Source organism: Hippopotamus amphibius, chromosome 16, assembly GCF_030028045.1.
Source record: "Hippopotamus amphibius kiboko isolate mHipAmp2 chromosome 16, mHipAmp2.hap2, whole genome shotgun sequence".
Lineage (NCBI taxonomy): Eukaryota > Metazoa > Chordata > Mammalia > Artiodactyla > Hippopotamidae > Hippopotamus > Hippopotamus amphibius.
Window position 1 is genome coordinate 49,578,360 of NC_080201.1, and position 12,439 is coordinate 49,590,798.

The following is a 12,439-nucleotide window of genomic DNA, read 5'->3' on the forward strand; positions in this document are numbered from 1 at the left end:
TAGTGCAGGTTCAGGCCCTGACGCTGTCCTGTCACAGCCAGGGTGACCCCAGGCAAGTGACTGCTCCTCGGGGCCTTGCCTGTGGTTAGGGTCAGCAAAAGCCCGCCCGCATCTGGAAGGGGCACTGCCACTGCCGCTCCATCCGAGGGCCTTTCCCCCAGGTTCTGTCTGACTCTTATGCTGAAGCCGAAAGTGTGATCCACCTGCACTGGGTTCTGAGTGATTAGTTTTGAGCCAGTGCTCACCATCCTCATGCGTTTTGCAGAGACCTCTGCCAAGGAGGGGCTCCTCCTCTGGTGCCAGAGAAAGACGGCCCCGTACAAGAACGTCAACGTGCAGAACTTCCACATCAGGTGAGCACCCGGCCAAAGCACCCCGGCCACATCACTCCCACGCTGCTTCCCGCGACCTGAGATGCTGTCCTCCCACTCGCCCTCTTTTCCTGTGGTTTTGACATGGTCTGTGAGGTGTCAGCTCTCAGGAGCCCCTGCCACTGGCCCCTGTGAGCCCCTGGAAAGGTCCCTACCTCCCCTGGGGGAGGCGGCAGTCTCCTCGCCGTCCCAGGCTGAAGGCATTAAGGCCCTGCACTCGGGCAGGCCCTGTAGAATCTTCTTTCCCAAGCAAGGTAACTCAGAAGCAACAACAAAGCTCTTGCTTTGTTTTGACCTCGCAAAAGGGACCTGTCATCCTTCAGAATTGCTAGTGAATTTAGTGTTGGGGAACATGTGCTCTGTGTCCACTAGAGGAACAAGACTCAGCCCTCAGATGAGAGCGGGAAATGAGTGTGTCCACAAGGCAAGCGTGGTGAGTGCCACATGAGATTCGGGAGCGTGGCATGGCCTGGGGGTTAGGAGTGCAGGCTTTGGGGGTGGCCCTGAGGTCAGATCTGGTGTGACTCGGTGACTTCACCTCTCTGAGCCTCTGGAGTCCTCCTGGGGTGGATGCACCAGGGAGAGGGCACACGTAGGAATGAAGAACGGGGCTTCACGGGAGCCACAGAGGTCCTGCTGTGTCCTTGGGCTCCCTGGGGCCCTGGCACTGGACATTGGGGACCATTGTGCTCTGCCATTAATAGCATTTGGTGTCTCCCTTGACCTCCACTGTGTGTCTCCTTCCTTTTCCTGCCACCAGCTGGCTGGTCCTCTGTACACTTCTTATCCGTTTATTTATTTGATCACTAAATATCTATGGAGTGCCTACTCCATGCCAAAAGTGGGAGTACAGCAGCACCAAAATAAAGTCCCCGCCCTTGGAAGGTTACACCACAGCAAAGAGGCCAGTAGTTGACAGAGGTGTGAAGAAAACAGCAACGTAATTTCAGGCAGTGAGAAGGGCTGTAGAAAGATGACAAAGTAGGATAAGGTGGTAGAAAGTAACCAGAAAGAGTGCCACAGTTGGGGCGGGGAGGGGAGTCTTTCTAAGGAGGTGTCATTAAGCTTGACCCCCGAAAGAGCTAGCCCTTAGAGGATCTCAGGGAGGAAAATGTGAACAGTGTGGCCTGTGACCAGCTGTCACTTTCCTCTGAACAGAGCCCCTCATGCCAAGTCACATCCTGGCATTTAGCCAGCCCACAGGTCGGATCAGCCAAGGTGCAGAGGGCGCGCAGCACAGGCCCCAGCCTCCTTCAGTGGCCCATCCAGCTCAGTGGGGCCGCGGGCAGACAGCGTTCAGCAGGTCACAGACACCGCGGTAACGAGCAGTCATAAAGCGCCTGTCATGTGTCAGGCATTGGCCTAAGCCTCACATATTTACTCATTTCATCTTTACCGATGAAGTGTGGGTGCTATATTATTCCCATTTTATAGATGTGGAAACTGAGGTAGCAGGAGATTATGGGACTTGCCCAAGGTCACACTGACAGTGAGTGGAAGGGCAGGGATTTCCCCAAGATGGTCTGGCTCCAGCAGCCAGGCTCACGGCCAGCCGGCCACACCACCTCCCCACAGTGCCGGGCACGCACTCACTGAGTGGGAGTTAACCATTCTTGTGAGTGCCCACGGCCAGCAGCCCTCCCATGACGATGGGGGGCTCTCCTCATCACCTTGGGCTTTCCATCCCCAGCTGGAAGGACGGTCTTGCCTTCAACGCCCTGATCCACCGGCACAGACCAGAGCTGATCGAGTATGACAAGCTGAGAAAGGTACGCATCTTATGTTCCCCTTGGTGGCCCTCAGACTCCCTGGCCTGACCCTAACTCTGGGCTGCTGCCCCCAAGCCTGTCCTTGCAGGCATCCAAATCTGGACTCTATACTCAGATGGGCAGACTGGGCGGGCCTTGTGCCAGCTGTCAGCAGACCCCAGGCTCGGTGGCTGATTCTCGTCTCCTTTACTCCTCTCGGGGACTGTCCCTTTCTCCCTTCTTGGGCATTGCAGCTACCTGGAGTTATTGTAGGGCCTGGCCGGCCATGCCTTTCAGCTCCCCTTCCTTAACTCTCCGGATTCTGGAAGCATTCGCATTCTGCCCAAGTGGGGAGGAGTAACGAACTCTAAACCATCACTGCCAGCAGCCCTTTCCCATGCAGGGTCCTATTGTATTCCGCCTATACAGAGCATGTAAGACCCAGGCCCTGCCCTCTAGGAGCTGCCAACCTTGTGGAGAAGGCAGGACAATTGTGTCCGGAGCAGACCAACTGCATAGGGCCATGTGCATGTGCTCATGCTGTGTGGGGGTGAGAAGGGGCTAGGGCGGGACAGATGCTACAGAGGAGGGAGGGCGCACCTGAGCTGGCTTGGCGGGGCAGGACCTCTGGAGGGGAGGCAGCTGAGGGCCAGAGCGCGGGCATCCTAGGTGGGGGAGGCACAGGCCTGCACTTAGCGCCTTCAGTTCACAGTGAGTAAGGGAACTGGGCTCCAGCTGGAAAGCAGTGAAGTCACGTGAGGGAGGGTCAGGGTGAAGTGGGCTATCATCCTGTGGGCTGTGGGGAGGTTAGACCGAGGATGCTCCCCATTAGCTCCCTACCCCCACCCCCACCCCCAGTGCTCTCTCAGGTCTGGACCAGTGTCCAGGTTTCAGGGCAGGGGTCTCAATCTAGGGTCTGGGGATGGCTGGAAATTCTAAGAAAAGAGCACGCCTGCATTGTTTCCGGAGAAACTTTTTTCCTCCCCCCCCCCCGGAGAAAAGGTCCACAGTTTGCCCCACAAAGATGTCCAGAGGCATTGCTTTGGGTAGGAAATGACTTTATCCAGGTGTGTTCACATCCCGTCCCCCACCCTCCCCATCACTGCAGCAGCACAGGTGGCTGAGAACTGCCTGAAGGAACCTTTCTAGTCCTAGCCCTTCCCAAGATCCCTCTCTCCCTTCCACTTTTGCATCCTGCCCCTGATCGAGTTTCTCCTCCTTCCCTCACCTCCCTCCCCCAGGACGACCCCGTCACCAACCTGAACAATGCCTTTGAAGTGGCTGAGAAATACCTAGATATCCCCAAGATGTTGGATGCAGAGGGTAAGTACATCCCTTTTTTGGTTCAGTCGGCACCCTGTTTTGTGGCCGTGTCTCGTGGTGACCTCAGGGAGCTGGCAGAGCCACCAGCATGCCTGAATGAGTCCCCGTGAGCCGGCGACAGTGGTGTCACCCAGGGAGCTGGAACAGGAGCAGCCTGAGCAGCCAGGGATGGGGATGGTGGGGGAGGGGTCCTTGGAGAGGATCAGCTCTCAGGGGCTGCCTTTCGGGCCTGGGCCCAGGCATCCTGCCAGAGCCCTTCCGGACTGATCCACCCCTCTCTCAAGAGGGGTGAGGGAGGTTGCCGCGAGGGTTGACTCCAAATAAGCAAGGCCTCTGCCTTCCTTGCCTGCCCCAGGCTTGGAGTCTGGAACCCACCAAAGTGGAGTGTTTTTTTCCTTTTCCGGCTTTGCTCTGTTTCCCAGCCATGCACCACCCCCAGCCAGGACCCATGCCTCTGGCCTCTGGTAGCTCTTGGGGTTGACCATCTAGCAGCCCCTTGAGGCCATCCTCAGAGAGAGGAAGTGGCCTCGTTTTAATCCATTTCCCACAGCCTTGGCCTTTCTCGTGACCATGGGGGATGGAGGGGCCAAGGGTGTGGCCAAGTCCACTGGAATCTCCAAGGGTCACAGAATCAGTTCTGAGGGTCCTTCTCCCAGGATGGCTGTGGCCTTGGGAGCCTATGGATCCCAGTGAATGGCTGCTCCTACCCCCCCGCCCCTGCTTGGGCAGTTTAACCCTTGTCGTTCACTTGCAGACATCGTGAACACCGCCCGGCCCGACGAGAAGGCCATAATGACCTATGTGTCCAGCTTCTACCATGCCTTTTCGGGAGCGCAGAAGGTACCGGGCAGGGCCAGGCAGGCCCACCTCGCCGCCACTGCCCAATGCCGCTGCTGCCTCTCGCCTCCCACGCTCACCTCATTTCTCTTGCAGACGGCAGTGGCCTCTCTCCGACTGGAAGCCACCCCCCCGTCTCCTTGGCATCACCCCCCATTTAGTCTTTGCTCACAGTATCTATCGAGTGCCTGGCCTGTGCCAGGCTCTGTTCAAGGCATTGAGGATACAGTGACTGAGTCAGGCAGGGTCCCTGCCCTCATGGAGCTTACATTCTAGTGGGCAAAACAGACAACAGACCCATCCACAGACAAAGTAATTTCGTGTGATAAGTGCAGTAGAGACCACGGGACAGGATGGTGGGATGGGGAAGCATGGAGGCTACTTTCACTGGGGCCGTCAGGGGAGGGGTGATGAGCAGGAGCTGCCATGTGAAGATCTAAAGGAAAAGTGTTCCAGATAGAGGGGGCAGCAAGTGCAAAGGCCCTGAGGCATAAATAAGCGTGCCTTATTCAAGGAGTGGCTGGAGAAGAGTAGGAGAGGAAAGGAGAATGATGTCGGAGATGGTGACAGGGCCAGGCCATGTAGGACCATTGTAGTCTGAGATCAGGAGTTTCGGTTTTATTCTGAGGCCCCAGGAGACCATTAGGGGTTTATGCTAAGGTGGTAGGTGGTCGCACCAGACATGATCTTACTTATCCTGTCAGAAAGATCAAATAATACCTGATCCTTCCAACCCCAAACAAGGCTTTCTGGCTAGTGTGTCACAAACCCAGGCCTGATTAGAAAAGGAATCCATCTCATTTGGCCCCTCCCCCTTCTCTACAAAACCTCGGCAAGACCTGCCCACCCAGGTGCCCACCCAGGCCGGAGCCGGGGTTTGGCTTCCAGTCCAGAGCAAGCGCTATTCCTCCCGCATGAGCCTCAGGCCCAGTCTCGGCCGCCCTTCCTGCATCTTTCACTCTCTCCTGCCTCTCTCTCTCTCTCTCTCTGCGCAGATATTGTAGGCACTCTGAGGCCAGATGAGAAAGCCATCATGACTTACGTGTCCTGCTTCTACCACGCTTTCTCAGGGGCTCAAAAGGTGAGCTGGGGCGGGAGCACCCTCACTGCTGTGGCTGGAGACTCGCCCTTGCCACCCCTCCACCCCCACATCCCACCGCCCAGGCTGCAGCCTGAGGACTGAGCCAGTCTGGCAGGTTCTTGTGACTGTGGGCCTCCACTGCCACCACCAGGCCGGCACTGGCCCAGGGCTGAGACGCCACAGTCTCTCTGAATACAGCCCACCCTGTGAAGTGGGTGGGGGCGTCTCGGCTTCTCAGACGAGGCAGTTGAATCCCAGCAGCGCCTTAGATGGCAGAGCGCAGCTTGTGCCTGTGCTCCTCCACTCGGCCGCCCCTCTCTTGCCGTGATCCTGCTGCGCTGGCTGTGCCCTCACCGGGAGCACCAGCTTTCCCGCCCCTCTCTGCAGCTCCTTTCCCTCCCAAAGGCCCCTCTCTGAGTTGCTCCTGCTGACCCGGATCGCAGGGCCCCAGCAGCCCCGCTGGCACAGGCAGGGCCGTCAGAGTGTTGGTTCCCAGGGGCAGCCCTCCCTGAGCCCTCTCCTCACGCCACCCCCGCTGCTCCTGTCAGGGGCCCTCTGCTTCCATAGCACGGTGCCCAGCTGCCCCCACGAGGAGGCCTGGACACCTCTGTCCCCTCCGCTTGCCTCCTGGTGTCTGGTCTTGGCCAGCAGTGTATTCCCAACAACTTGGTTTTGTGTCACAGTTGGCAGTTGAGCAGGGAGGAGAACGAGAAGAAATGAGCTCCCATGTGTTGAGCACTTACTGCGTGCTAGGGACTCCTCTGAGGACTCCATGTGCACCGGCTCTAAGAGTCCCATGCACACCGCCGGGAGGGGTGGGGGCCGTTACCCCCATTTACAAGAGGAGGACACTGAAGTCACGGGGAGGGGACTGTGCTGCCTCCTTCGGAGCCCCAGGTCCAGCAGGGGCCTTCCCGCGGACCGTCTGCCCGGCCCCCTGCTCTGCCACCTCTCAGCACTGTGGCCTCGGATAAGTCCCTTCACCTCTGTTCTCCCATCGGTAAAATGGGGAGCAGACTAGCGCCCATCTCAGGGCTGTCCTGGGGATGAAGTGAGCTCACACGGGTGAGGGGCTCAGGATGGTTCCTGGCCCCATAAGCGCCCCGCACGCAGCCCGGCAGTCAGAGCGGCCCGCCCCTGCCTGCGGTGCCACTTCGCTTGCCATCTTCCGACACGTGGTTGAAGCTTGTGTTTGGAGTGTTCTGCTGGGGGGCACAGGCAGGGAGACTGGAGGGGACCCCTTACCCTAGTGGGAAAGGCAGGCTGGGGGTGGGCGGCTACACGAGATTCCCCGCCACAAACCCCAGCTAACAACACGTTTGCCGTTGGCCTCATCCCTCTGCCCCCAGGCCAGCCTTGCTGCCCAGCACCCTGCACTCGAGGGAGTGTCCTCTTTGCCCTAACTGCCCCCCTGTACTGAGAGCTGAACTCTGATGTGAGGGACCAGAGGCCTTGAGGCATCTGTGGGAGGAGATCCTGGCAGGGAAGCCCAGGTCTGAGCATCCAGGACTTTTTGAGGCAGCTGGGCCCCTCTTGAGGGAGGAAATAAAGGCCAGCCTGTTGGGATGTGCAGGATCCAGGCCTCTCCAGCTACGAGTCCAGCTTCCCCCAGCCTGTGTTTGCTTCTCAGGACAGCCTTGTAATGCTTTTATAATTGTGGCTGTCTTTTCCCCAGAGGCTCAATCCAGGCTCTTAAAAGAGTGCTGTCTGGGTTTTGTTTCACAAATGCAGGGGCAGCCCTAGTCCCAGCGTCAAGTATGCCCGTTCTCTCCTGATAGTTTATTTCTAGTCACTAAAGCATTTGCTCCTTGTTCCTTTGCTCACTCGTTCATTCATCAACTCTTGAGTACCTCAAGCACGCCAAGCCCTGAGCTGGGTGCCAGGAATTCAGCGGCAAAACAAAGCACTTTTGACCGGCAGCCCACACCTTCGTGCACCTGCACAGCAGGGTGGAGCTGAGCTTGGGAGCTTGGGTAGCCGGTTGTCTCTCCAGGTTTGGGGTCAGGGACTCACCTCCGGGACTGCCCCACAAGCTGCAACCCTGGCTCTGCTTCCTGCACTCACTCAGGGCTGGGTGTTCACTGGCCAAGGCCCTTGTGAACCTCACCTCTGAGGAGCACTGCCTGGGGCCCTTGGTGTGTGTGTGTCTGTGTGTGTGTGTGTGTGTGTGTGTGTGTCTGTGTGTGTGTGTGTGTCTGTGTGTGTGTGTGTCTGTGTGTACACACCAACCTCAGCCAGTCCCCCACACACCTCCCCACCCTGCCCAGAAGCAGCGTGTGGAAGCGGGAGGCTGGGCGTCAGTGCCTGCAGCTAGCCGGGTCTGGAGCCATCCCCAAGCCTCTCTGTTTTCCTTCCCCACCACTCTGTAGACCCTCCTCACTATTTCTGTTCCTGTTCTGTTGCCGTTTCAACTCTTCTTCTTGGACCCTTTCTGTGCTTCCTGAAAGGTACCTGGTCTCTGTGTGGCATCCCGCACCCTCCTTCTCCTGTCCTTGCATTTTCCCTCCAGCAGGACGAGGCAGGACATTGTCCTGCGGTTCTGGGCAGAGGCTAGTCACTGTGCGCACCGCTCCCTGCTCTCCAAAGCCCTGGCTCCCCTCGCCCCGTGGATCGCGCCTTCTGCCCACGGAGCCGTCAGCAGCCTCCTCCTCCGAGGGGAGGACTGGGAAGGGGCCAGGCGTGCTCTGCCTGCGCACCGGCCACCAGCACCACTCCTGCCCGCCCCCGCAGCTCTCAGGCGCTCGGCCTCCCCGCAGCCTCCCTTCCCAGCCGTGGGGAAGGTCCTCGGCCTAGCGGAGGACCCTACCCAGCCTCACCCAACCCTCTTCTTTGTGGGCCTGGGAGTCCATTTCCCCCATAGTTGGGGGGTGCTCCCCAGCCCCCTTTAGCACCTCGAGGGTCCAAGCCAAGAAAGCCCACAGACCTGGCTCTGCGGGCGGGGCCCTTAGCAGTAAGCTCTGGGGACCCCAGCAGGCCTGTCAGGACACAGCAACTCAGAGCCCCATCTTGCTGGAGCTGTGCTCCCTCTCCTTCCCTCCTTGGGGGCTCCTGTGGGCCGTGGATGAGCCAGCTTTCGGGGGACGTGCCTGTCAGGAGGGAGGGTCCACGGCCCCCAGGCAGCCCTGACGGTGCTTCCTCCCCCTTCTGCCCCAGGCTGAGACCGCTGCCAACCGGATCTGCAAGGTGCTGGCTGTCAACCAGGAGAATGAACACCTGATGGAAGATTATGAGAGGCTGGCCAGCGACGTGAGTGTGCCACTCACCCCTGCCCTGGTGGCCCTGCCAGAGCTGAAACATTAGGTCACCTCTTGTTACACTTGGCCAAAGGTCATGTGACACCTGCAGAGGGGAGAGCAAGGATGGCAACGCGACTTTCTAGAAAAGGTCATAAAGTTACAGGCTGTGGAGTTTGACCAAGCCCGTATGTGACCCTTTGGGCTGATTTTACAAGACTAAGGGTCAGACTGGTGTATCACCATGCTAGCTGGCTCCTGGGTCTGGAGCTCGGGTTCCTACAGAGATACTCAAGGACAGTTTCCTCAACACCCCACTGCATTAGAATCAGCTGGGGAGCTTTTTTAAAATTCCTGTTCCCATGCCCCGCCCCCCGCCCCCGATGGGAGACTGATTCCGTAGCGGGGAGAGAGACCTGAGGGCTGATACCATGACAAGCAGGACAGCAGTGTGCTTGGCAGGCCCCATGCGAGCATTTCATCAGCAGGATCTGCCCTCTCCACAGCAGCCCTGTGAGGAGGGGACTCCTGTAACCCCCTTTTCCAAGTGAGGAAACAGGCCCAGAGGGGCTCAGGCACAAGCCCACCGTCATGCAGCTGGTGGGACAGAGGTTCAAACCCAGGCAGCCCTGCTGCAGACCCTGAACCTGGACCGTCAGTTGGGAATGTGCGTGTTTAGTACATGTCTAGATTCTCCCCTTTACTTTTAAAATTTCCAGATTAAAAAAATAAAAAAGCATCTAAGCTTCCCCAAGAGGAGTAGTTTGACTGCCCTTCTAGACCAGTGGTTCCCAGATTTTGAGATTTCATGGACCAGGAAAATTTGGAAACGTATTTGCCAGCCAACCTACAGTGGCCAACTTTTTATTTGGCCAAGTTAAGGATATTTTTAAAAGGAAAAGCTGCCGTCTGTTACCACCATCATTTCCAACACCTAGGAAAGGTTTAAAAGGTTGTCTTAGAATCCCAGCCCTTCCCAAGAGAGGGCAGTTGGCACCAGGCACCAAAAAGTAAACACACACGGAGACCTTTGTCCTTGGTTTTCTCATCCTGCCAGAGGTTGGCATTTGGGAACCACTTCCCTGGGCATATCTATTCTGGACAATAACCGATTTTCCTCTCCTAGGATTATTCTAGAACGTCCAATTTGTTTGCTTGTTTGTACCCTGTCCTCACGCCATCAAAGACATGAGTGGCTCGTAAAAATACAGGTCACTTTCTTTTTCAGTAGTACTTTCTCATTTCCTGTGTCCCAGGCCACACACACGGCGCCGACCCCCAGAGTGAGCCGGGCGTGTGGCCGGCCCTGCCCTTGAGGCGCTTACAGTCAGTGAACAGGACACAGCGAGGCTGTCAGACAGCACTGAGCTCGGTGCAGATGGCGACAGCGGTTCCCTCGTGGGGGTGCGAGGGGCAGCCATCCAGGGGTCGTCTTGAGTTGAGGCTGCCCCGCTTAGATGAGGGAGGGAAGACCAAGAGTGAAGGCGGGGACAGGAAGTAGCCAGAGGACAGCAGCGTGGGCCAGAGGGGGCACACGCTCCGAGGATTCCCGGCTGCGGGGTTCCCACTGGGGCTCATGGAGAAGTCGGGCTGGGGAGCGGGGGCAATTCCCCAAGATGGGGCCCTGCGAGATCCAGATCCCATGTGCCCGTGAGCTGAGGGGCGGCCCTGTCTGCGCTCGGAGGGTCCCCTGCAAAGGCCACCACGGCTTCTTGTGGGCCCACAGCTCCTGGAGTGGATCCGGCGCACCATCCCCTGGTTGGAGGACCGCGTGCCCCAGAAGACCATCCAGGAGATGCAGCAGAAGCTGGAGGACTTTCGCGACTACCGACGTGTCCACAAGCCACCCAAGGTGCAGGAGAAGTGCCAGCTGGAGATCAACTTCAACACACTGCAGACCAAGCTGCGCCTCAGCAACCGGCCCGCCTTCATGCCCTCTGAGGGCAAGATGGTCTCGGTGAGTGCTGGGGGCCGGGGCGGGCCAGGGCCCCAGAGGTGTGTGGAACTGCAGGTTTTCTGTGAGGGGCAGAGGGGCAGCTCCAGACCACCCCCAGGCTTATTCCACCAGCATGGTCTTTCTTAACTAGAATGCACAGCTTTCAGGGTGCAGGGTGTGGTGGGGCGTGCATTTGACGCTTTACTGGTTGTTCGGTTTTTGGTTTTTAATATTTATTTATTTATTTATTTATTTACTGGCTGTGTCACGTCTTGGTTGCTGCACACGGGCTTTCTCTAGTTGCGGCGAGCGGGGGCTACTCTTCATTGGGTGCACGGGCTCCTCAGTGCGGTGGCTTCTCTTGTTGCAGAGCATGGGCTCTAGGTGCGTGGGCTTCAGTAGTTGCGGCACATGGGCTCAGTAGTTGTGGTGCATGGGCTTAGGTGCTCCATGGCATGTGGGATCTTCCTGGAGCAGGGATGGAACCCCTGTCCCCTATATTGGCAGGCAGATTCTTAACCACTGTGCCACCAGGGAAGTCCCAACGCTTTACTGTTTTCCTTCTCCCCCCATCACTCCCTTGAGTTTTACACCCATCCTCAAACCACACCATAGTTTGTGTGGAATTGTTTGAATTTGGACCCTTATTTGGCTGTGACTTCAGGACCTCCAAGTGCTCGAGGTCCCTTCTCAGGGAAGGGACAGTATTCACTGGATGGTTACCCTCTGACTCCCGTAGCCCCGTATGGCATTCATTCATTTTCACTCATTTGTTTAATCCAAAAGTGTTGACCGCACCTGCCACGTGCTGGGCCCCGTCCAGACAGGCAGATAGAGCAAAGCCGGGGAGAGATGTGACCTTGGCCCGTTTCCACTGCCTTCCCATCAGCGTCCTTCAGGGAGACATTGCCCCGCTGGGCGCCCCAGCTCCCTGTGGTAGCCCTGCCCTCTCCTGCCCCTGCAGGACATCAACAACGGCTGGCAGCACCTGGAGCAGGCCGAGAAGGGCTACGAGGAGTGGCTGTTGAACGAGATCCGCAGGCTGGAGCGGCTCGACCACCTGGCAGAGAAGTTCCGGCAGAAGGCCTCCATCCATGAGGCCTGGACCGATGGTATGGCCCTCCCAGCTCCCTCCCGCCTTTCTTGTCTCTCAGATACACACGTGCGCACACACGGACACGCACTCACACACAGAGCCTCTCCTGCCTGCATAGGGTCTGTTTGTCAGGTCCCCTTTCCTGCTGCCCGGGAACGTGCATGTCACAAATGCCACTTTGGGTTCATCCAGCTCCAGGCAGCAAGGAGCAGTTTGGGGCCAGGTCCACCTGATCTGCTCTGGCCTCGGAGATTACTTTCAGGTGGGCCCCTTCCTGCATCCAGCGGGCACTGGACCCCGTGCCTGCTGCACAGGGATGTGACCCCTGTCCCTGTCATTCTGCCACGTCTTCCCTGAGGACGGCGCCCCTCTGGGCCAGGGTGAGCGTGGGGGCAGGCTCTCCCCTCTCTGGCAGCCTGGGTTCACACAGCCTGCCTTCCATGCCCTGCACCCTTTGAGACCGTGGACTTCACACTGAAGGGCTGGTGCTGGATGGTCTGTGATCCTGAGCACGGTCCTGAGAATGGGCCAGGGAGCCGCCTCCTGGCCCTGCTGCCTGAGTGGCAGCTGCTGCTCACTGACCACCAGCCACACACCCTTTGGTGGGGCCCACCATGGGAGCTCTTTCTCACCTCCGCCCCATCCCAGTGCCTTCCTCGCGGGGCCCTGGGCCCCCCTGCAGGACAACTTCTCCCAGAAGGGTAGCGGTGACTCCAGTTTCTCAGCGGCTCTGCAGCTGCCTCTTCCCTTGGCTCAGGATGTGGAATTCCATCACGTCCCTGGCCCTCAGTCGGGACCCACGCCGCGACTGAGA

General features: G+C 58.3%; 1 protein-coding gene across 2 annotated transcripts in view; it reads left to right on the forward strand.

Annotated features, from left to right (window-relative positions):
- The window catches only part of ACTN4 (actinin alpha 4), a 70,109-nt gene that overhangs the window by 46,670 nt on the left and 11,000 nt on the right, over nucleotides 1-12,439 (forward strand). The window contains exons 5-11 of one of the 2 annotated variants that reach the window (XM_057713259.1): nucleotides 266-353; nucleotides 2,062-2,140; nucleotides 3,361-3,442; nucleotides 5,275-5,360; nucleotides 8,514-8,606; nucleotides 10,320-10,550; nucleotides 11,494-11,641. In XM_057713259.1, coding sequence (XP_057569242.1) covers nucleotides 266-353; nucleotides 2,062-2,140; nucleotides 3,361-3,442; nucleotides 5,275-5,360; nucleotides 8,514-8,606; nucleotides 10,320-10,550; nucleotides 11,494-11,641 — 807 coding nt within the window. Of the gene's footprint in view, nucleotides 1-265; nucleotides 354-2,061; nucleotides 2,141-3,360; nucleotides 3,443-4,196; nucleotides 4,283-5,274; nucleotides 5,361-8,513; nucleotides 8,607-10,319; nucleotides 10,551-11,493; nucleotides 11,642-12,439 lie in introns of both variants that reach the window. The other variant, XM_057713258.1, reaches the window with a different exon arrangement.